This window comes from Danio aesculapii, chromosome 9, assembly GCF_903798145.1.
Source record: "Danio aesculapii chromosome 9, fDanAes4.1, whole genome shotgun sequence".
Lineage (NCBI taxonomy): Eukaryota > Metazoa > Chordata > Actinopteri > Cypriniformes > Danionidae > Danio > Danio aesculapii.
In genome coordinates, this window is record NC_079443.1 from 38211305 (window position 1) to 38233878 (window position 22574).

The 22574-nt window shown below is 34.1% G+C and overlaps 1 protein-coding gene across 2 annotated transcripts in view; it reads left to right on the top strand.

The window, feature by feature from the left end:
* The window catches only part of gli2a (GLI family zinc finger 2a), a 154565-nt gene that overhangs the window by 23011 nt on the left and 108980 nt on the right, over positions 1-22574 (top strand). For both annotated transcript variants that reach the window (XM_056465650.1, XM_056465651.1), the window contains exon 2: positions 6028-6149. In XM_056465650.1, the coding sequence (XP_056321625.1) occupies positions 6035-6149 (115 nt within the window). In that variant the 5' untranslated portion in view covers positions 6028-6034. The remainder of the gene's footprint in view (positions 1-6027; positions 6150-22574) is intronic.

Here is a 22574-nt window from a genome sequence, read left to right on the forward strand (position 1 = left end):
GGGAACATGCATTCTTCAAAATATCCTCTTTTGTGTTCAACAGAAGAAAGACACTCATTAAGATTTAAAACCACATGAGGGAGAATAAATGATGTCATTTTCACTTTTGGGTGAACTAACCCTTTAACTATGGTGTCTGTAGTAAAGCTGTGGTTATACAAATCATCATGCCAATAAAAAAGGTCACCACTCTTCTACCACAATAAAACTAAGGTCGTAAGGGATTTCTAAATAACTTTTAGTGATTATTTTGTGTATATATGAATTTTTTGTTGTTTTTTAAATTCAAAATGAAAAGAGGTCTTCAAACATAAACAATAAAGGTGTAAAATGTGTAATACATCTTTCATTGTGTTCAGTGTGCCCTGTTTTGTGTATTAAATTACTTACTAATTTCTTCATTCATGTATTTATTTATTTATTTATTTATTTATTTTTATCTTTTTTTATTTGAGACATAAAATATTGTATATGATACATTTCCCCCTTGGTTTACAGAAGACACCCACTAAAATATTCAATAGAAAACAGTCATCTATATTGCAAAAAATACTCCACAATATCGAAATACTTGTAGACTTAAAAAAAAAAAAAAGAGACAGCTTTATTGTCAATTCAACCACATGCACAGGACATACAGAGAATCAAAATTGCATTACTTTCAGACCCTAGGTGCATAACAGATAATATTAATACAAAAAGTTGAATATTAAAAGAAATTACAAAAAAAAAAAAAAAAAACTTTTTTTTACAAAAATAAAAACTTCTAAACAATACAATTACGCGTGGGCAGCACGTGGCGCAGTGGGTAGTACAATCACCTCACAGCAAGAAGGTCACTGGTTCCAGCCCCGGCTGGGTCAGTTGGCGTTTCTGTGTGGAGTTTGCATGTTCTCCCCTTGTTTGAGTGGGTTTCCTCTGAGTACTCCAGTTTCCCCCACAGTCTAAAGACCTGTGGTACAGGTGATTTGAATTAGCTAAATTGGCCGTAGTGTAAAACGTGCTGGATAAGTTGGCAGTTCATTCCGCTGTGGCGACCCCTTTTGACTAAAGCGACTAAGCCGAAAAGAAAATGAATGATGAATTACACCTTAAGGGCACATGGCAAGGAGTGCAAACCAGAGTTGTGCAGTATATAGTGCAAAAATGACAGTATAACGCAAAAGAGTATATACTGCAAAAAATAGTATCAGCTCCCTTTAAAATAGTATCAGCTCCAAAATCTAGAAAAGATATTGGTAACTATTATTGAAATCCTTATGATCGATCATCTTTGACAGGTGTTTATGAGTCATTGTTACCATGTGTCTGTTCCAGGTCAGTTTTTGGCTGTACTTCTAGGTGTTACCGGCAAACGAAGGAGCCTCAAGCCAGCAATAGCATGTTTGTGTTTAACTAACGTCCTCAAAAGGGATTCATTTCATTTAACATTCTCTTTTAACAATCGTGCTAATGATATGGAACAAGAAAAACTACGAATCCTGGATGACTCTTTCCATTAGAGACGTATAGAAACGTCCCAGTTGTTATAGTTGGCTGGTCTGCTTTTGATGACAACAACTCACAAGCAACATTAGGAGGCTTCATCATTAATGTATAAATGAATCCTTTGACATGTACCATGTTTAGTTACATCTCCGAAGGAAAGTGTGAGGAGGTGTCAGTGAGACAGGATGGCAAATGTACCTTTTTGGCTAACAAGAGCTGAGACAGATGCTTTCCAACTCCAACAGTCCACCTCTAATCGGCTTACCTTGGCAAAGGGATGTTTGACTGGCACAAGAAAGGGCTGATGAATGTGGCCACAGGTACTCTTACAGGATACTGAACTTTAAAAAAAGAAGATATTTTGGATTGGTGTGTAGAAACAACATTCAAAAGGTCAAAAGTAAAGCATCATTTAGTTTGCGTGCATAATTCTCCTATTGCACCACAAGTAATGTGTTGTAGTGTTTGTAATATGATAAATGCAAGCTTGCAGGTTTTGGGCTTTTGTTTTGTAGAAGGGAATAGTAAAGTGTATGCAAAAATCATAATCTAACAGTAATAAAAACTTTAAAATCATCATCTGCAACTGCCTCTCTGGCTATACCATTAACATTACTAATGCTTTGCTTCTTAGACTTTACACACCTGAAACTTGCCTACAGCACTTACTCACTGCTGCTCTTATAGTTGTGTGAATTGCTTCCTTGTCCTCATTTGTAAGTCGCTTTGGATAAAAGCGTCTGCTAAATGACTAAATGTAAATGTAAATGTAAAATGGTTATGTATTTTTTGGGAAATAAATAAATTAATTAATTAATAAAAATAAATAAACAATAAATAAATAAATGCTTAAACAAGTAAGAAATCAAAATAAATAAATAAGTAAATAAATACATAAATAATAAATATAAATAAATAAGTAAATAAATAAATAAATAAAATGTTATCACATAATGGTTAATTTATTTATTTATTTTTAAATGGATTTTCTTGATATGTGCCTAATAAACAATAAACTAAAAAAGGAAATAGAAAATAAATATAAGACAGTAATACTACAGTTAATTCCAAAATAACAACAACAAATATAAATTTATAAAGGAATAAAACAAAACAAATGCTAAATATATGTAAATTGAAAAAGTTATATAAATATTAAATAGATTTTTCAGAATTTTTCGATGTAAATGTATATTAATGTGTTTATTCGATAATATATAAATCAATAAATGATAGATAAAAATGTAAAAATAAAATTTAGTTTTAAAAATAAAAGCTTATTTCTGACTAATTTAGTTTTTCATATGTATAAAATGACAAATAAGATTGATTATTGCAATGCATTTCTACTACCTTCTAAAAGCTTCTACCCATTCTGAGAAAAGCAAAACTAAACTTGGCACAATAATAGTTTTATTGTCATTATCCTATTTTTCATAATAGTTAAAAAATGTGTATATGTATATATGTATGTATATATATATATATATATATATATATATATATATATATATATATATATATATATATATATATATATATATATATTCACCGTTAAAGTCAGAATTATTAGCTCCCTTTTGATTTTTTTTTATTCTTAACCTATCTTGCCTAATTAACCAAATTAAGCCTTTAAATGTCACTTTAAGCTGTATAGAAGTGTCTTGAAAAATATCTAGTAAAATATTATTTACTGTCATCATGGCAAAAATAAAATAAATCAGTAATTAGAAATGAGTTATTAAAACTATTATGATTAGAAATGTGTTGAAAAAAAATCTCTCCATTAAACAGAAATTGAACGGGGGGTTGAAGTCTAATAATAGACTTCAACTGTGTATATGTATGTATGTATGTGTATATATATATATATATATATATATATATATATATATATATATATATATATATATATATATATATATATATATATATATATATATATATATATATATATTTATATATATATATATATATATATATATATATATATATATATTTATATATATATATATATATATATATATATATATATATATTTATATATATATATATATATATATATATATATATATATATATATATATATATATATATATATATATATATATATATATATATATATATATATATTTATATATACTGATTAATCACCAGTTTCTTAAATCTGCTGTTACCTTTACTGTGCAAGTTTCATTATAAGAGTACTACGATGTCAAAAGAATTGTTTATAAAATCAATCTGGAAGGCAAGGCACTCTTTGCAAAGTGTATTAAACCTGTTCACTTGCTGAAGAACAAACAACCCGGGCAGCCGCAATCAGACACTTGAATGGCCTCAGTTTGGACCTCCTTTCAATCCTAAACCGCTCGCTGTTTGCTCTGAACCAAGGATAATCTTGTAGGTTACACAAAGTTAAACAAGCGGCGTGCTGCCAAGTCATCTGCCTTCAGCACAGGCACTTGAGCAGGCCTCTGCTCCGCTCGCTGTCTGCTTTGTCTCTTCTGGTAACATGGCGTTTCTACAACGGCTCTTCTAAGCTCTCAAAACAAACAGACGAGTCATGAGACGGGCAGAGGGAAGTCAAGGATTTCACTTTACAATTGTAGTTTATATAATGGAAACATTTCAGTCACACCCTTTCAATGCTACTTGGAAGCTTTCACATTCGTGAAACTATTGGGAGAATATTTTTTGCATTCTGTAATGCAGTTGGCCTGCAATGGCGTATTTTCTACTAAACCATTCCAGTTTTGTGCACATTGATATGCACATGTACCGAACTTTTAAACTGATGTTTTAACCACTGCAAATGTGGAAGTTTGTGTTTTATAAATCCTCATTTAAACAAATTAATATACGGTTTTATACAGTTGCACGGTTTACCGGTACTATGGTAGTATTGCGATACTACGGCTCCTCTACTATGGCGATGCCACTTTAGTTTGTAAACGGTAGCATCGTCATTAATGGTCTATCTACAATAGATTATGTTGCATGTGGAAAGTCACTAACATGCTCACACGTTTGTGCAACAATGGACCATTTTATTTGAATAATCTGTAGAGCCCTTCAAGGTTGTAAAACTGTGTAGAATTTGTGCTTTTAATTGTAGCCTATTGCATGTTTTCTAAAGCTTCAGTTCGAACGCACATTTGAATCGGTTCATTTCTGTTCCTGTTAATATGATTTAGTAGCTACAAGAACTGCGACAATCTCTTAAAAAGAACAACTCACAAACTAAAAGTTTGACTGCATTGTTACCTGATAAGACTCTTTTGTAACAAATTTATTTTTGGTATAATTTGTATCTGTAGTTTAATGTATTTTTTGTTGGTCAGTTATCTACAAAATAAACAAAAATAATGAATACATTTTAGGTGAAGTGATATGCAAATAATACTTTTTGGTCTTAAGGGAATTAATAATTAAATTCAAGTAAGCCAATTATAACATAAAATAGTATTTCTGACAATTTTCTTTATAATTTGAATTATGACTTACAGTATCGCAATACTACTATGTATCGTGATACTTCAGCTGGTAAATATTGTAAGATTAATTAATGGTATCGTGACAACCGTACTGTAGACAGCAAGGTCCCCAACTCATTCGAAGTCCTGAGAAATTACCAAAAAAACTTCCTTAGAACAGGCCAACAGAGCAAATAATTACTTTATTCAACGGTTTCTACTCCGTGTCAGTATAGGGTGCATATTACATTCATCTCATGCTTGGTCATGGTATTTGTCACTGCACGGTGCTCATGGATGTTTTGTTTTATATGCGCACAAAAGTATTCTCGTAGCTTGATAATATTATTAATGAATTCCAATTTAACCACTGAAGGCATATGGTCTGTTTTGAAAATGTTTTTGTTGTGTGTATTTTTCTGGATTTGAATGAATGTTGAACCTTGCTGTTTATGGAGGATGAGGGAGCTCTCCGATATCACAGCGGATTGGAAATTGAGGAGTAATTAATAACAAAATTTGGTTGAACTAACACCACACTGTTACGGTGTTTATCAGTGTTTTTAATTAGCTGTTATTTTTTGCAACACAAGCTCACGTCACTTTACTTTAACAGATCATGGGATTGAATAACTGGACAAACTAGTGGACCGACCTCAAAGCACACCATATTAAATGTTGTTTAAGCGAAAGTTTGTCACAAAAATTGTTTTGTTAAATTCTTCTGAGAACTGTCAAGATGATCTTATCCATAATCGAATGAAATATATCAAAAAAGAAAAACAGTTTTAGTGGTTTAGCCCATTAACAGCCATATTTAATTGAGTTTTGTTTTATTGACAATTTGTGCCAGTGATGATTTTCTTCTACTGAATACATAGAATGAAAATGTCTGCTTATTTGTTTATTTACAAGTTAAATGAACAACTTTGAATGGAACGGTGACTAATGTTTGGTTTCAATACCTATTCTTGTCTGCACAGCTGGTTTCAGGTCATCTATTTGTGTGTCTGACACAATTTAAGCTCGACAGCTTCTGATATCAGTTGTTGTTTTTGTCTTTCAGTCACATCATGGAGACCACGAGTCCCACCTCCACAGACAAGAAGGAATTGAAGCCGTCAGTCCTGGATGGCAGTAGCTTCACAGACCTTCCCAAAAAGCCCTCACCCACCACAGCATCCAGAGGTACAGTACGATTTCCTCCCTACAGCTGAAGAAAATGAACCAACACACTTTATCTTGTTCTAGTTTATTGTTTAGAGACCATTCATGTTGTGGATTTTTAACAATGTTTTGATTTATTTGATTTTTTTTCATCAGATTTTTGTGTTTTATTTATTTATTTATTTATTTTTTTAAAATAATAGTGTAAAAGCTGATAGATGTGCAATAACTATTGGTTGGACAATGTTTTTTTCACTTCCTGCCTATTTTTCACTTCCTCAGTTCATTTACCATTTCTAGTAGCTTAAATTATTACAATAAATATATTTAAAATAACTATTAATAATAATACCCTGAAATATATTTTGATTTATGCTTTTGTGTGCATTTGTGTAATTTGTGGAAAAAAAAGCATTTATATTAAACTTTATTCTGATAATAAGATAATAGTTAAATAAGCTAATAATAATCTAGAAAAATAACATGGTTGTGTGCCAAGACATCTTTGTTTATTTATTTGTTTGTTCATTTATTTATTCATTCATTCATTCCTTTATTTAATTATTCATTTATTCGTTTGTTTACGTTTTTCCTCTATTTGCATATTATATTATTATAAAATATATGATATAATTATAAAAAATAATAATTATATTATGAAGTGTTTTTTTACACTTAATTTAGCTCAGTTGTGTGCCATGATAAATTAATTAATTTATTTATTTTATTGATGTTTGTGTGTGTCTATATATATATTTATTTAATGAACAGTTTATTATTTGGCTATTATTGCACTGTAAAACCCAGCAGTGAAGTTTATCAAATGAAATGAGTGTAGTTAATTTAAAATTGACTGAAAGTTAATTCTACTCATTTGAAACGAGTTTTGAACTAAGTATTAAAGGTAATGAGTTAATTAAATACCTCATTACTTCAACTTAAATGGAGTAAGTTCACAGTACTCATATGAATTAGTTTTTCACTCAAATGGTTTGTTGCAATCGATTTCTTCAAACAGTTTGAGTTGCCTTTACTTATTGGGTTTTACAGTACTCAGTTGGTTTGAGTTCTCTTCATTTATTGGCTTTTACTGTGCTCAAATTACTTCATTCACTCAAATGGATTAAGTTCACAGTACTCATTAGCATTAGTTTTTGAACTTTGGTTTGTTGCAATCAAGTGGTTTGAGTTACCTTAACTTTTTGGGTTTTTTACAGTGTATTATTATTATCATCACTATTACTATTAATATTATAACCTCAATTTGGTTTGCCTGATAGTTTGTTTAATTATTGAATTTAAAAAATATATATAAACCAATTAGTAGTTATTTTGACTTATTTATTGTATTATTAGTACCCACGACCACTCTCTTAAACAGAAAACTTGTTTGTTTGCCAGCTCAGAGACATATGGAAATGTATTGCGTTTGGAGCTGGTTTGCTCCTGTATGACTTGTTGACTCAGAGATGCAAAGGAAAGAGTGAAGAGAATGGACGAGAGGCTGTACATGTTTAAAAGATGTCAGTGAATGTGTGATGAAAACCCCTTCTCTAACTAGGTTGAAAGACCTTCTTCTTACCTCCAGAGTATAACCGTTATAAATTTCTTAAAGCTTCGGGGAGAGCAGTGGACCGCGCTGTCCATCTGACAAACATGAAGATGGTGAAAGACCTTTGAAATGCTAATGACCCGCTTGTATTATGGCATCTTACTGTTTAATGAGGGGCTTGGTGGCCTGCCATAAGAAAGCAATGATCATAAATTGTTTAAGACAAAAAGAGAAATAGGACATTGGTGTGCCCTGTCTTTTGATGCTTGTTGTATTTTGTCTTTTATAAATGTGGAAAGAGTTCATTTGCATGTTTAAAAAATTAAAATGAGCGATAATAAGAAATACACAGTGAATAATGATTCATTTTGTTGTTTATTAGTTGTCCACAAATTCAAACCTCAGTGATGGTGAAGGACCTTGTTTTCGCCATTGGAGACTAGGAGTTATGTATTACTAATCATGGTTGTCTGAGCTTGTTAGCATCATGGTTTTTTATCCATCGGGGTGTTTGCTGAGATGGTAATGTAGTATATGTTTATATGGCATATTTTAGTAGGACTGTGTGACATTATTAGAGTTTGTTGGCCTGCTAGAGAAAATTAATGTTTGGATAATGATTTGTTTTTGAGAGTCTTCTTGAAAATTATTGTTATGTTCTGTTTTTTTTTGCTTCATAGTCATGTAGCATTAATGAATCAACAAATGCAGGCATTAATTATGCATATGTCATTATTTATTGTGTTGTCTAGTAATGCATAACAGATGATTTTATTTCAGATGTACGCTGTAAGTGTGAAACTATGCACTGCAAGAAATGATTATCTTATTTAGAATTTTGTTTTGTTTGTAGTCCAAATATCTAAAAAATAAATAAATTTAGAAGCATTTTCTAGACAAGCCACACATATTTTCTTGATTTAAGTAATAATATGTCCAAATTAAGTGAGTTTTTCCTTAAAACAAACCAAAATAATCTGCCAGTGGGGTAAACAAAATAATTTTCTGTCAAAAGGAAGAACTAAATTACTTTGCTTACCGCATTTGCAGATTATTTAGCTTGTTTTAAGGAAAATCTTACTTGATTTTGGCAAATTAATTCTTAAAACTAGACAGTATATTATGCTCATCTAGAAAATGATTCTTAATTTAAGAGTTTTTACATATTTGGACTATAAACAAGGCGAGCAACTGAAGTAAGAAAAGCATTTTTTTGCACCATTTCACCCAAAACTCATACACATGTTGTTCAGTTTGTGTAATTGGATTGTGCAAATCCACTTATTATTGGAAGTCATTGTGCCTTAAAATGGCTGAAATTAAAACTCGCTTGACAAATGCAGTGCATGAAGCAATACACATAAATCAGTCAAGTTTGGTGTAGGAAAAATTATGGTTTGGGGTTTCATTTAGTATGGGTGAGTGAGGTATCAAGACATTTGTGCTGCCCATTACATTGCAAACCACAGGAGAGGGCAAATTCTTTAGCAGGATAGCACTCCTTCTTATACTTTAGCCTTCACATCAAAGTTTATGAAAGCAAAGAAAGTCAAAGAGCTCCAGGATTGGCCAGCCCAGTCACCAGACATGAACATTATTGAGCTTACCTAATTTGCAGATTATTTAGCTTGTTTTATGAAAAAACTTGCTTAGGTTTGGCATATTATTTCTTAAAACTAGGCAGTTTTTTAGAAAATGCTTCTTAATTTAAGAGTTTTTAGATATTTGGACTTTAAACAAGACAAAACGATTTTTTTTTTTCTCCAGTGTCAAGGACATTTCATCCAAATCTCATCCACATGTTGTTCAGTTTGTGTAATTGGATTGTGTAAATCAACTTATTATTGAAAATCATTGTGCCCTAAAATTAAAACTAGCTGAACAAATGCAGGGCATGAAGCAATTCTTAGTTCTCTGTGAAAATTTTAGGGCAGTTAAATCCACACAAACCCAGTCCTTTCCCTTGAGATTTGCTTCTCTGCATGGTTTATTTCAAACCCTGCCTATAATTGCCAGTGAACCTGAAGACTTGGATTCGCTTGGTTCAAGTGTGTTTGACTAAAGTTAGAGGATCTGAACCCTGCCGAGCAGCAATTCTCCAAGAGCGCTGGACTTTTATTTAAAGCATTTCTGAGCTATTCAATACCTTTTGTTTCGTCTCACTTTTATGTCTATTTACAGCTTTTGCTCCGACTTTTAATGGTGCAGAATGTGTTTTATTGAGGTCAGTTTAGTGGTTACAGGGGATCTGCAGGATTTATTAGGTGCTCTTTCCAACTTTTTGTTCAGCAGCCCAAGACGACGTATGCTCATTGTAGGTGTGTGATTACCGGGGCAGGAACAAGGAAAGGTGTCAGAGTTTCAAAGGAAAATCTGAAAAGAAATTCCTTTAACACATTTTTTCCCCCACCAATTCAGGCCAAATTTATAAACTGGCGTTCTCAAATGTAATTTATCCTGACATGATCCAAACCAATTTGGTGGCCATTTTGGAAAGTTAATTCTAGAGAGGGAAAAACAACTGCTGCAACTGAATGAACTGTAAAAACCTAAATATAAGGTTCATTGGATATATAATATATATAACTGATATATAACTGTATATAATGTTCATAGCACATCCATCTGTAAATATTACCATAATTTTTCTATAACTGCACTTTATAACTTATACCTATATCCCGCACTTGCTGCTATTGCACTGCTGGTTAGACCTAAACTGCATTTCGTTGCCTTGTACTTGTACATGTGTAATGACAATAAAGTTAAATCTAATCTAATCTAAATTCACACCAAGGACCATAAAGTTTAGTATTAATTAGTTTCTATGTGGTAAGAATGTTTTCCCACCTCAATATCTTCAAACTTTTAAAGTTTTCTGGAACTAATATATATATATATATCGTATCGTGTGTATATATATATATATATATATATATATATATATATATATATATATATATATATATATATATATATATATATATATATATATATATATATATATATATATATATATATGAATCGTTATAAGAGATTTTTGTCTTTTCACCCAGCTATGCATGTGACAATAACCGGTTTAGGATTACCATGGTTTGAAAACATCAAACCTTTGTTGTAGAGTACTCAGCATAGTTGAGTACACCCCATTTAGAAAATGAATATTTTTATAAATTTCTTATTGAATATAGGAAATGTATTTTGGTGCATTTAAATGAAACGGATTTATTAAACAGATGTATTTATTTAAAAAATAGTTTAGTCACCAGACATATTTAGAAATTAAAAGACAATACAATTAAATTTAAGCAAAATATTGCATAAAAAAATTACAACCTACAAAATTTAAAACTAAACTTTTCCCTTTTTTTGCTTCTTGATTTTTCCTCTTTAAAAAAAAAAAACAATTTGTATTTAGTATTTTTCTATAACCTAAATTTGGGTGTACTAGTTTTTGAACCGTTATTATAAGTTATTTTGTTAGATGAGCTCCAGATTTGGCTTCAGAACTGACTAATCTAATGTATATGCACAAATATAATATTGTATAGTTTCCTGTTAAAAATATGAATTTAAAAGATAGATTTGTGAGGGGTGTACTTATACGTGCTGAGCACTGTACATGTTTTTTATGACAATTTTAGTTAGTTTTTTTTGCGCAACAGTATCTCCAGCAGCAAAGGACCATCCATGTGGTTGTTCAATGGAGAATATATATATTTTTTACCCAGACATTTAAAAATAATACGTTTTAGAGCACTAATCACAAAACTGTGAAACCGTCATATTTTTAGCCAAGGTTATCATAGCGTCATAATTTCACTACTAATTCTAGTAACACTAATTCAAGGCATGTCCCTCTAGATAAAAAAATTCCTCTAATTTCCCCAAATTTAGTTGCACCAGTCACAAGGAAATGTGAAGTAATGTATGCTGACCAACAGTGGGTGCTTCTGTAGGAACTATGAAAATGTTCCTATGTGTGAAAAACAACTGTTGTTGACAAACCAGCTAATTTATTTATTTTTTTACACCCCAGAACAACCTTTTTTATTAGCAGAAACACACACACACACACACACACACACACAGTTCTAGATTGGTCAGCGGCAACATGTTAGAGAAACTGAGGTATTTTTCATCCCTCATGAGTAGGTCTCCGTAGAGACGGTGAAGAATGGGTAAGGAGGCTGGGTGGGAGGAGCAGAGAGAGCAGTACAGCAGGCAGCCCAGGGGAGAGAGAGAGAGAGAGAGAGAGAGAGAGGCGAAGCACCAGGGGTCAAGCCACTGGCAGAGAAAAATGTGGCTTAAAAAGCTGCTCCATCCACAGCCCACTCTAAAGGGACAGCCACTAATCTTCCTGAGAAAGGGATTTATTCGTTCTTTTTCTTTTTTCCCCTTAGCCTTCCTTTCTGCTTCTCCAAATGAGGCCCTTCCGCTGCACTGGTTTTATAGTACAGAGAAAGAGGATCTCTGACAGGATAGCAGTAGCAGGGCATGCTTGTATTGGTGCAATATAAGTCTTACAAATATGTCTTTACTTTTTTATCACTTTTTTCAGCGAAAAGTACTGTAGTCTGTACAACTTATGCATGTGTTCATAACACAGATCTTATTCAAATACATGCCTTTTCTGTTAGTACGGTTTCTTTGAAAGGGCGGGCACTGATATCTGAATCTGAATACACATAATATAAGCCATTAAAACAACTGAAATATCGGTCTTGGTACACTTTTAAATAAACTATTGTGGACATGATTTTTTGCGTAAGTTTGATACGTTTTGCCCCACAATATAGGCCACGAAAGCCATTTCTTGTTTTGCTGTTTGTTTCACATCTTTAGGTTCTGTTTTATATGGCAGTGTGAACACCTAAGTGAACTGATTAATGTGCCATATACTTAATGTATAATTTTAATAATGTAATTTATTGGTGCAGGCTAGAACTGAACTTCCTTTTACCATACCTCTCTGAGCTTGTCTGATCTCGGAAGCTAAGCAGGGTCGGGCCTGGTTAGTACTTGTATGGGAGACCGCCTAGGAAGCTGTAAGCTTTTAGACCCACTCCCACTTTCCCTGTTTTGATGTCCTTCCCTCAGGACGTAGGTCGAGCTTACCCTCAGCCAAAAGGAATATATATAAAAGTTTGGTTGGTTCAATGTAGAGCTGCACGATTAATCGAAAAAAGATCACGATCTTGATTTGGAGCCGCGAATGACACGTGAGCTGATGCACATTTTGTTTACTACTGAGAGGACGCACGCTTGCCTGCGAATGATGTGTGAACAGAACCTACGTAGGCTGTGAATAACAGGTTATAAAGTTGTAAATAATGTTCAGTTTATTGCACAGAGTAATCGTTTGGGAGCTGCACGCGAAGTATGATTTAAATTATGTTTTTTTTCTCTCAAAGTAATGGCAGACATGACATGAGCACATTCGGCAGTGAAAGTGAAACCAATATCGTGCACATCGTTTAAATTATCATATCGCATTTTAGAGTTATGATTACGACAAGCATTTTATATGTTTTTTCTTTAATAGCGAACGCAAAGTGTTGTGCATGAGAAAAAAATGTGTAACAGTGTAAGTATAACTACTCTAGCCTATGTAATGTTAAATATAATGCAAGAGGGAATCTGATAATGACAAAGGTCTCATTTTACCAGTGAAAAAACCGCCTAATGATGTTGTCAATGACAGGTTTTAAGCATACATCTCAAACACAATAATTCAACTTTATAATTATGAATAGTTGTATTCAGATATCACTTTACTGTGGATTAACAACCAGGACAAATTTAAAGTCTTCCATTTAAAGTCTATACAAAATGTAGCATTTTAACCAACAGTAGACCTACACATAGGCCTACTATTATTGTTGTTGTTTTACCATGTTTGAAAATAACAATAATAATAGCCTACTCATATTAACCTTTATTTCTTATAGAATATATCTATAGAATCATGAAAAAATCGTGATGTTGATTTTTAAGCAAAAAAAAAATTGTGATTTCCATCTTAGGCAGAATTGTGCAGCCCTAGTTTAATGGCAGGGATTGTATGTTTATATTTAGAAAATGTAAATAGCTTTATATATGTATATATTGGATGTATAATAAAGTTTAACTAGCTAACTAATAGTTTGATCGCAACTATATTTCAACTGTTTTAAACAATAGGGCATTTTTGTGAGAGAGAACTTCAATGGTATCTACTTAAATATTATTTTCTATCAATGTTTCATTGATGTATTGTAGAACATTTTCAGAAGTACTTCTCAAAGTTTCTTTTTCAAACACCTCATTGATTCATGAACTCATTGAAGCCACTTTGATCTGGAGTCTTGAAGAGTGAGTTACATCTTGTTTCGCAATGTTTGATCATCATATATTGCAGTAACCCTTGCTGATGCAGCTGCCATGAAAAAAGTTAGTGCAAACCTTATAAAACTTGAAGTAAAAGTTACTTTTTGTATTGGTTTCGAAACTGGCTCAGTCAATACTACTGACCGACACCTGAGATGCCATGCTGCCAGCTTACAGGAAGGCCTATTGACTGAGTCTAATTTTTTCTTCCTGTCAGCTGAATGACCGCCCACTATCTGGAACAAACTGCAGTCTTTACAGAAGATTGATATCATTTCAGAGTGGGAAATACTTTCATTTTGGTTTCCCAAAAGGTGAACAAAACTTTGTCAAAACACCTTACCTTGGAAAGAAAAACGAAAAGTTGTCAGCACATCGTTTGCTCAATCTTTCCTGTTACTTTGTTCACTTTAGTTGTAGTCTATGCTCATTCTCTCTTTGTGGAAACAAGCTGTTTCACCAGCGGTTAAGGGGATTTGCGCAGAGTTTCCTTCATGTGGCTTTTATAAACAGTTAAGTAAATGGCTTTCCAAGATCCCCCTGCTCTCCTCATCTTAAATTTCACATGGGGGACTGACCAGCCCCAAGAGGGGATTTAAAGATTAGATATGGTAAGTGAAAGCAGGGGGATGTCTTGATTTTGTTTTTTCGAAGAGTCCACAGGCATTTGATTGTGGCCTAAAGTCTACTTGAAAAACATGAGATTCCGATCAAGAAGTTGAAGAAGTAGCTCTGCTCCCTTCCACGCTCATTAAAGAAAGTCAAAGTCGAGAGAAGTTGCGCCCTACATACCAAATGAGACTGGAAAGAGGAAGTCCAGCGCACTTTTCTTTGCTTGAGTTCGGTCGCATGGGTTTTAGTCTTTCTACTCGTCGACAGTTTGATGTTAAAAATGTCTGGTGTATTTCCAACATAAGTGTGCTTGAAAATAAAGAATAATATATGTACACTGTTAACATCTGAGGAATTATTCAAGTGCTCTGAAAGTACTGCTGCTTTTAAAAAGTGCTCTTATGCATCGCAAACTTTGCGCGCGAGAAGATCCGCTGTTACAAGGGCGAAGACAAACTCATTTTGACCCATTTCTCAGAAGTCATATCTGCCAGACAGAAGGCGTTGACAAAGACACGGCCGCCACACGAAGATACAACGCATAACTGACTAAGAAATGAAAGAATGTGCCTCTGATATTACTTTAATGCTGCAAGGCTCTATCCTTGCTTCAAAGACCTTGTTAAAAGTCAGAAAGAGGGAGCTTTAGGCAATGTCTGCGCACATAAATCTCTCCGTACTGGAGACATCCACACACACGGGGTCCAAAGACAACATGTTACATTCCAGGCCGTTTACAAGCAGTGGGAGAGGAGTAAGGAGCAATATATGGATGCTTTGGGGGATTAGCCCACTCCCCTTCTCGTTCCCTATTCGTTTCTGCCTCTTTTTTTTTTTTTTTTTTTTTTTTTTTTTAAACAGCGTGCCATTCCCAGCATGCACCGTTTAGTCTTGACTTCAAACTCTGAGATAATTCCATCCTTTTTATGTTTCCTAGTGTGGATTCAAAGGCTATGGAGACTCCCTCCTACACAGGTGTTTTGGTGGCCTCTTTATTGTTGTTGAGAATGAAATTTCAGGTTATCTATCTCTTGCGCTCAGTTAGCATACAGCGAGATGTAGTGTCCGGTGAACAGACACATCTGTAGTGTTGTTAATGAAAACAGGGTGTGAGACTTCTCTACCCACATGCGCACACACATACTTCCAGTCCCTGCCAGACCCGCAGCCCAGTGAAGCATGACAGGAAGAGAATGTCTGAAGTCTTGAACAGAAGACAAACAAAGACGATATTCACTTCTTAGACTGCATGTGCATATTAATTTCTTAGTTGATTTAATGATTTAAAAACATGTAATGATGCATTCTTGTATTATTAATTTGTTATTATTCTTTTATAATGTACTGCTGGAAATGTATTTATGCATGTTTATTTCCAGCGGTATTTTCTTATGAAAAGTAATCCAAAAATAATATGCTTTAAGTTATAATAATTTATTTTTTCTCTTAAACTAATGTTATCACTTGTTATCTACTTGTATTCGCTTGTATTTACAGGTGAAGGTAACTGAGCATCAATCAATCAATCAATCAATCAATCAATCAATCAATCAATCAATCAATCAATCAATCAACCAATCAATCAATCAATTAATATTTTGTTAAAGAATTTTGATGTATAATATTTCTGTTCAAAATCGATCAATCAATCAATCAATCAATCAATCAATCAATCAATCAATATTTTGCTAAAGAATTTTGATGTATAATATTTCTGTTCAAAATCAATCAATCAATCAATCAATCAATCAGTCAATCAATCAGTCAATCAATCAATCAGACAGGTGCATCCCAGGTAACCCAGTAAAAAATTCCAACATAAGCAATATATTATTTCCTCTTACACAGTTATCACCCGTAATTGCTGTCAGAAGGCACTTCTTTCTATTCATTTAAATGTGTCAAGTGTTTCCAAATGGGATCTAGGGGCGGAGCCTAGCAAAGGATAAATCAGCAGTCTTCCTTTATATCAAACAGAAGTGCATTTTAAAGTTTTCCGGAATACTCTGCCCAATGTAGGAGGTCTGTGCAGAAACGTACAGAAAATATAAAATCTACAAACATATTTATTACTCCGCTTAAATGCACAGCTGCAGCGACTCCAGAATACGCTGCTTTCCAGGGAAGTTTTTTTTTTTTCCCACAGATTGGCGGTTGGTGTGTCAGCAGGTTGTCCTGCGTTGAAGACAGATGAAGGGGGGTCGACAGCAGCAGTCGTTACTGGACACGCTCCAAGGACAGGGCCTAGACGCACTATAGTAAACTGTGCAACCAGCAAAATAAGCAGCGGGGGATGACTGTGTAAATGCAGTCGGTCGAGTGATAACAAACAGAGGAATCCTCCGACCGCTGGTGGACAGAAACATGTGGCGACTCCTTTGGGCATTTATTCAAGCACTGAATACAAGTGGCCATTGCTGGAGGGACTCTGTTACGGTGTTTTATTTTAACTTTCATTTTCAGATCATAAATTGGACGTTTTTCTCACAAAATGTCGATTAGAAATCATGTGTCATATCAGTAGTCTGTTTGACTACATTTGACCATATTGCGCCTCGTGTTTTTGCCGCTAAACAATGTGCGCCAACTCTCAAAGTCAACTCTGAGCAGACACTGTTTTGAGTTATCCAGAGCTGTTTGACTTCACAAATTCAAAAATATAATTGTAATATTAAATATTACATAACAATATCTACACCAATGCTCATGCACAATATGCAGCTGATTCAGTTGTTGCCTAGCAACATAAAAAACACTGCACTCTTGTCAACAAAAAAGATGCACCTTGCATTCTCAGGATGGAAAAGTGCATTTGGTGTGATCGGCCCCTTAGGGTTAAGGTTAAATGTGCTGAATTGACCTGTAGAAACAACTGTTCTTAACATTTTGGACCCCCATTTACATCATTCTGTTATTGTTTGGACTGATGCGAACACATCTTAAATGGAATGTAAAAGGGGCTCATTCATCTTCTGAACCTCAGGATCTTCAACGTTTTCAAGACATGCCTGTAACCCACTGCACCCATCCTGTTCTGAGCCGGGATCAAACCAGCGATTATTTGTATTGGAGTTGGTTGCTCTAACAAGAAGGCTAAAGACAATGGCCTCTAGCGTCTGTCACTGGAGCACCTTTAGAAGTCAGAGGAGTGAGGTTTACCTGCATAGCACTTTGCTAGCTGGCCTTCATTGCATTTACCCCTCTAAACCTCACTCCAATCCCGGATGAGCCCCCACATGTAACCCGTCGGTCCTACTTTACCCAACCTGGTCTGAGCTGGAATCGAACCAGCGATTCTTTGTATGAGACTTGGTTGTTCTAACAAGGAGGCTAAATACCATGGCATCTAACATCTGTCGCTAGAGCACCTTTTGAGGTCAGAGGAGAGAGGTTTACCTGCATAGCACTTTTTATAGCTGTCCTCCATTATATACCATTTTTGTAGGTTGATGATGCCAGAGTAGACACCATGCATAGCCATAACAAATGTATGTGTTTTAAAACAATAAAACTCATTGGTGTAAATGCCACACTCTTCAAATCTGCCAAGACTTGGTTATGTTCCTGCATAGACTCTACTGAAACCAAAAATATAGGGGGGAAATCGTTAGAAATGTCTGCTTTGCACTTTTCTTCATTTGTATAAAGAAATTTGAGGCCTTACGTGTGGCTTGCCATGTTAGCAAGCTGGCTCTTTGAATTTACGTCTCGCAGATTGGTTTGATTCGCAGAACAAGTGCCCATGAAAACCTGCCGGTCAAAATGTCAGTGAAAATAGCGTTAAGAAAACAATACACGGATAACTATTTGCTCAGATTTGCTGAAGCATTGGTCTCTGGAGGAAGCCACAGGATGTACAGTATCGTATGAACGGCTCGCTCCTCTCCTTCTGTGTGTGGCCTGTGGGCAGCGCGGAAAAGCTGCCAGAGACCAAAATCTTTTGGAATTTTGAAAGCTTGTACATGGGAAATGGAATCAAAATGTTTCTTTACTCATTTTGCTACTCGTATTAAAGCCAACTCACACTGCTGGCAGCGGCGTACAGTCTCAATCATTCTTAAAACAATTTTCCCAAAATAAGTCTGGCTTATGTTAAGAGAAGAAGAAAAAAAAGGAAAATAGACTTGATTTCCAAATGAAATCCATGCCATCGTATTGGGCTGGAACCACCGCCTACACACCCAAATGGTTGAGAAAGCAGGGGCTTTTTTTTTTTTGGTCAAGTTCAAGAGCCGTCTGATTCTCAAGGTATGAATCGTTTTGAATTTAGACTGTTGTTGCTTTGGTGATTTCCCACAATGTAAACTATGCATTCTTGGTCTGTGCTTCAAAGAAGAAAAAAAAGGTCATTGCGAGGCACCAGCAGATACGGACATGTTCTAAGCCTCCTCCTCCTCCTGGAGCCGAGCGGTTTAACGTGGATCCAGTAGGATAGTATCTTATCTCTGACTCAGATGGCATGAGAGCGATGGAATAAACAAGACATGAGCTTGACATGTTGTGGCAGGGAGCCATGTAGGTCTCAGAACACGTATGAAAGGTCCAACTGTAACAGAAAAACAGTCAAGTCTTAGATATTTCCACATGCACTTGTGCTTAATCAGAACACTCACATCATATAGATCAAATTATAGGTTTAAAAAGTTTGTAGGAAATAAACATCTTCATAAAGAGATCCAAATAAAAAAATTTTTTTTGCCTTTTTTAAAAAAAAATTTTTACACTTTAAGTGACAAATTTAATATGAAATGTTTATATATATATATATATATATACACTGGCGATCAAAATTAGAGAACAATTTATAAATAATAGAACAATTCTGAAATAATGTCATCTTCACTGCTCAACCGTTGAAGGAGTTTTTGTCCCGTCTATACCATGCTACCAGAACACCTTTTCCACAAAAGAACTAAGGCATTTCAACAAAAAACATTATTTTGCAAAAAACACACTGATCAAAATTAGAGAACAACAATGACTGTAGCATGGAAAAAGATTACAGCAAATTTTTCTGAAGGTTACAACAGTCAGCAATTAGTAGGAAGTGTACAGGCCTCTGCTTTGAATGACTTCAGCACATCTGCGGCCACAGGACAGCACTAGTCTCTCACACTGCTCTGGTGTGATTTTGGTCCACTCTTCTTCCAGTCTCCTCCACAGTTCAGTGACTGAAGTGGGTTTCTTGGCCATAACTTTGTCGCCAAGGATTTTCCAGAGGTTTCCTATTGGGTTGAGATCAGGACTCTGGGCAGGCCATGTCATTATTTTAATGTTTTCAGTTTCAAGGAACTGCTTTACCCGTTTTGCTGTGTCACATGGAGCATTGTCCTGCATGAATACTGCGGGCTGATTGGGTGATGAACGTAGGGAAGGAACCATATGTTGTTGAAGAAGGTTCTGATAAACATTTGCATTCACTCTGCCATGTAGCTGTATAAGAGGCCCAACTCCTGCTGCAGAAAACATACCACAAACCATGACACTTCCTCCTCCACTTTTCACTGACTTCTTTACACACTTTGGGTTCAGTCTTTCTCCAGTTTTTCGCCGAACATAATGTTTCTCATCGGACCCAAATAAATTAAACTTTCTTTCATCACTGAAGTGAACTTTTGACCAGTTCTCCTCTGTCCACACAACATGCTCCTCAGCAAAGCTTAGTCTAGCCTTTTGATTCTTCCTGCTAATGAGAGGTTAGGCCACTGCAGAGTGGGTTTTCAGTCCAAATGCTCTTAAACGTCGAGACACTGTATGACAAGATAGATATTTACCCTGTTCAGCGCTGAACTGGTGAGCAATTCCAGCTGCAGTGTGGAAACGATTGGCCATTGAGATCCTCCACAGTATCCTGTCCTCTCTTGTATTTGTCTTCCGTGGACGACCAGCCTTCTTGGGGGACTTGAATGAGTTTGTGATGATGTAAAGATTCAATATTCTTGAAATAACAGATTTGGAACGACCAGCTTGTCTTGCTATGGCTGATAGGGTCATCCCTTTGGCTTTCATCTGGACAATCTGCTGCCGGAGGCGTTCAGTCACTTTAGAACGGCCCACCATCTTGTAGAGTCAGTGAAACTGAAAGTTAGGCTGCCAGTTAAACAGGGGTTGACAGATAAACGGGGAAATTAGCACCAGGTGCCAGATTAACATCAATAACTGGGAGGTATCTGAAAGTGTTCTCTAATTTTGATCAGAGTGTTTTCTGCAAAATAATGTTTTTTCAAGAAATGCCTTCGTTTTTTGTGGAAAAGGTGTTCTGGTAGCATGGTATAGACGGGACAAAAACTCCTTCAACTGTTGAGCAGTGAAGATGACGTTATTTCAGAATTGTTCAATTATTTATAAATTGTTCTCTAATTTTGATCGCCAGTGTATATATATATATATATATATATATATATATATATATATATATATATATATATATATATATATATATATATATATATATATATATATATATATATATATATACATATATATATATATATATATATATATATATATATATATATATATACATATATATACATATATATATATATATATACATATATATATATATATATATATATATATATATATATATATACATATATATACATATATATATATATATATATACATATATATATATATATATATATATATATATATATATATATATATATATATATATATATATATATATATATATGTATATATATGTATATATATATATATATATATTTTTTTTTTTTTTTTTTTAATCAGCAAGGATGCATTTATTTGACCAATATTAAAAATAAGTAGAAACAGTGGGAAAAAAAATATAATAAATTGTGATTTTAAGCTTTCTATTCATTAAACAAATTGGAGAAAATTTCTTAATATATTTTAAAATAACTACAATAAATAACTAAAATAGCAAGAATTTTCATAGTTAAAAACAGTTAAAAAATAATTAAATCTTAAATTAATTTAAATGAACTAAAACTAAAAATTTAAATCTCATTATCACTATTTGCTAGCAAGATTGTTTGAAATGTTAAGAAATCTGCAACCATTAACTTAGGAGTAAAAGCAAATAATATGGAAGCCAGTGGTCAGTGCCTAATTTGTAAATGAATAATTTCAGGAACAAAACCAGGAAATAAAAGTTACCTTGACTTAAGTAAAAATTTACTAAGCAGTTATAGCGGAAAAAAAATAAAATAAAAAAAAAGAGCTGTTGGCCTCACTAACACCACTTCCGGCAGCAACCCAGCTTTTTCATGTGGTCTCCCATCCAGGTACTGACTGGGCACATCCCTGCTTAGCTTCAGTGGGTGACCATGTAAGAGTTGCAGAGAGCTAGCTGCCAGCCATGGACACCATGGATAAAAGAAAACATCCCTGTTCAGTTCACTTCACTATTATGTGCCAAGCGAAAATGACTCACTCTGTCTAATCTTCAAGAAGAGCCCACAGTTACCTCTTCATGTCTGGTTGACTTGACTTTGTTTCGGTCTCCCACTGTCCTGATCCAGGGGCACAGTTTCATCTTCTCGAGATCTCTTTTGATCAGGCTCATATCCGATTTACTCAGGGTTTTAAAAATATAATAAATGCTTGACTGTCTCTGGCATTTTGAAAATACTAATATAATTTAGGTAGGACACTATGCCCTTATTTGTTTTCGCTGCTCACTGCACACGAAACAATAATCGCCAACCAATGAGAGTGATTGTAAACATAAGAAAGCTGATTGGTTGAAAGTGACTACCTTTATGTTTTCACGCACACACAATCCAAACAGCTTTGCTTACTGTTTTTCATGCAGGTATCTACCACGCACAAGTTAATGCTGGATCAATTAAAATACCAGAACGCAAAACAAGAATACGTGACATTTCCCGATCAAGATCTGGCACAATTTAAGCACTGGCCAC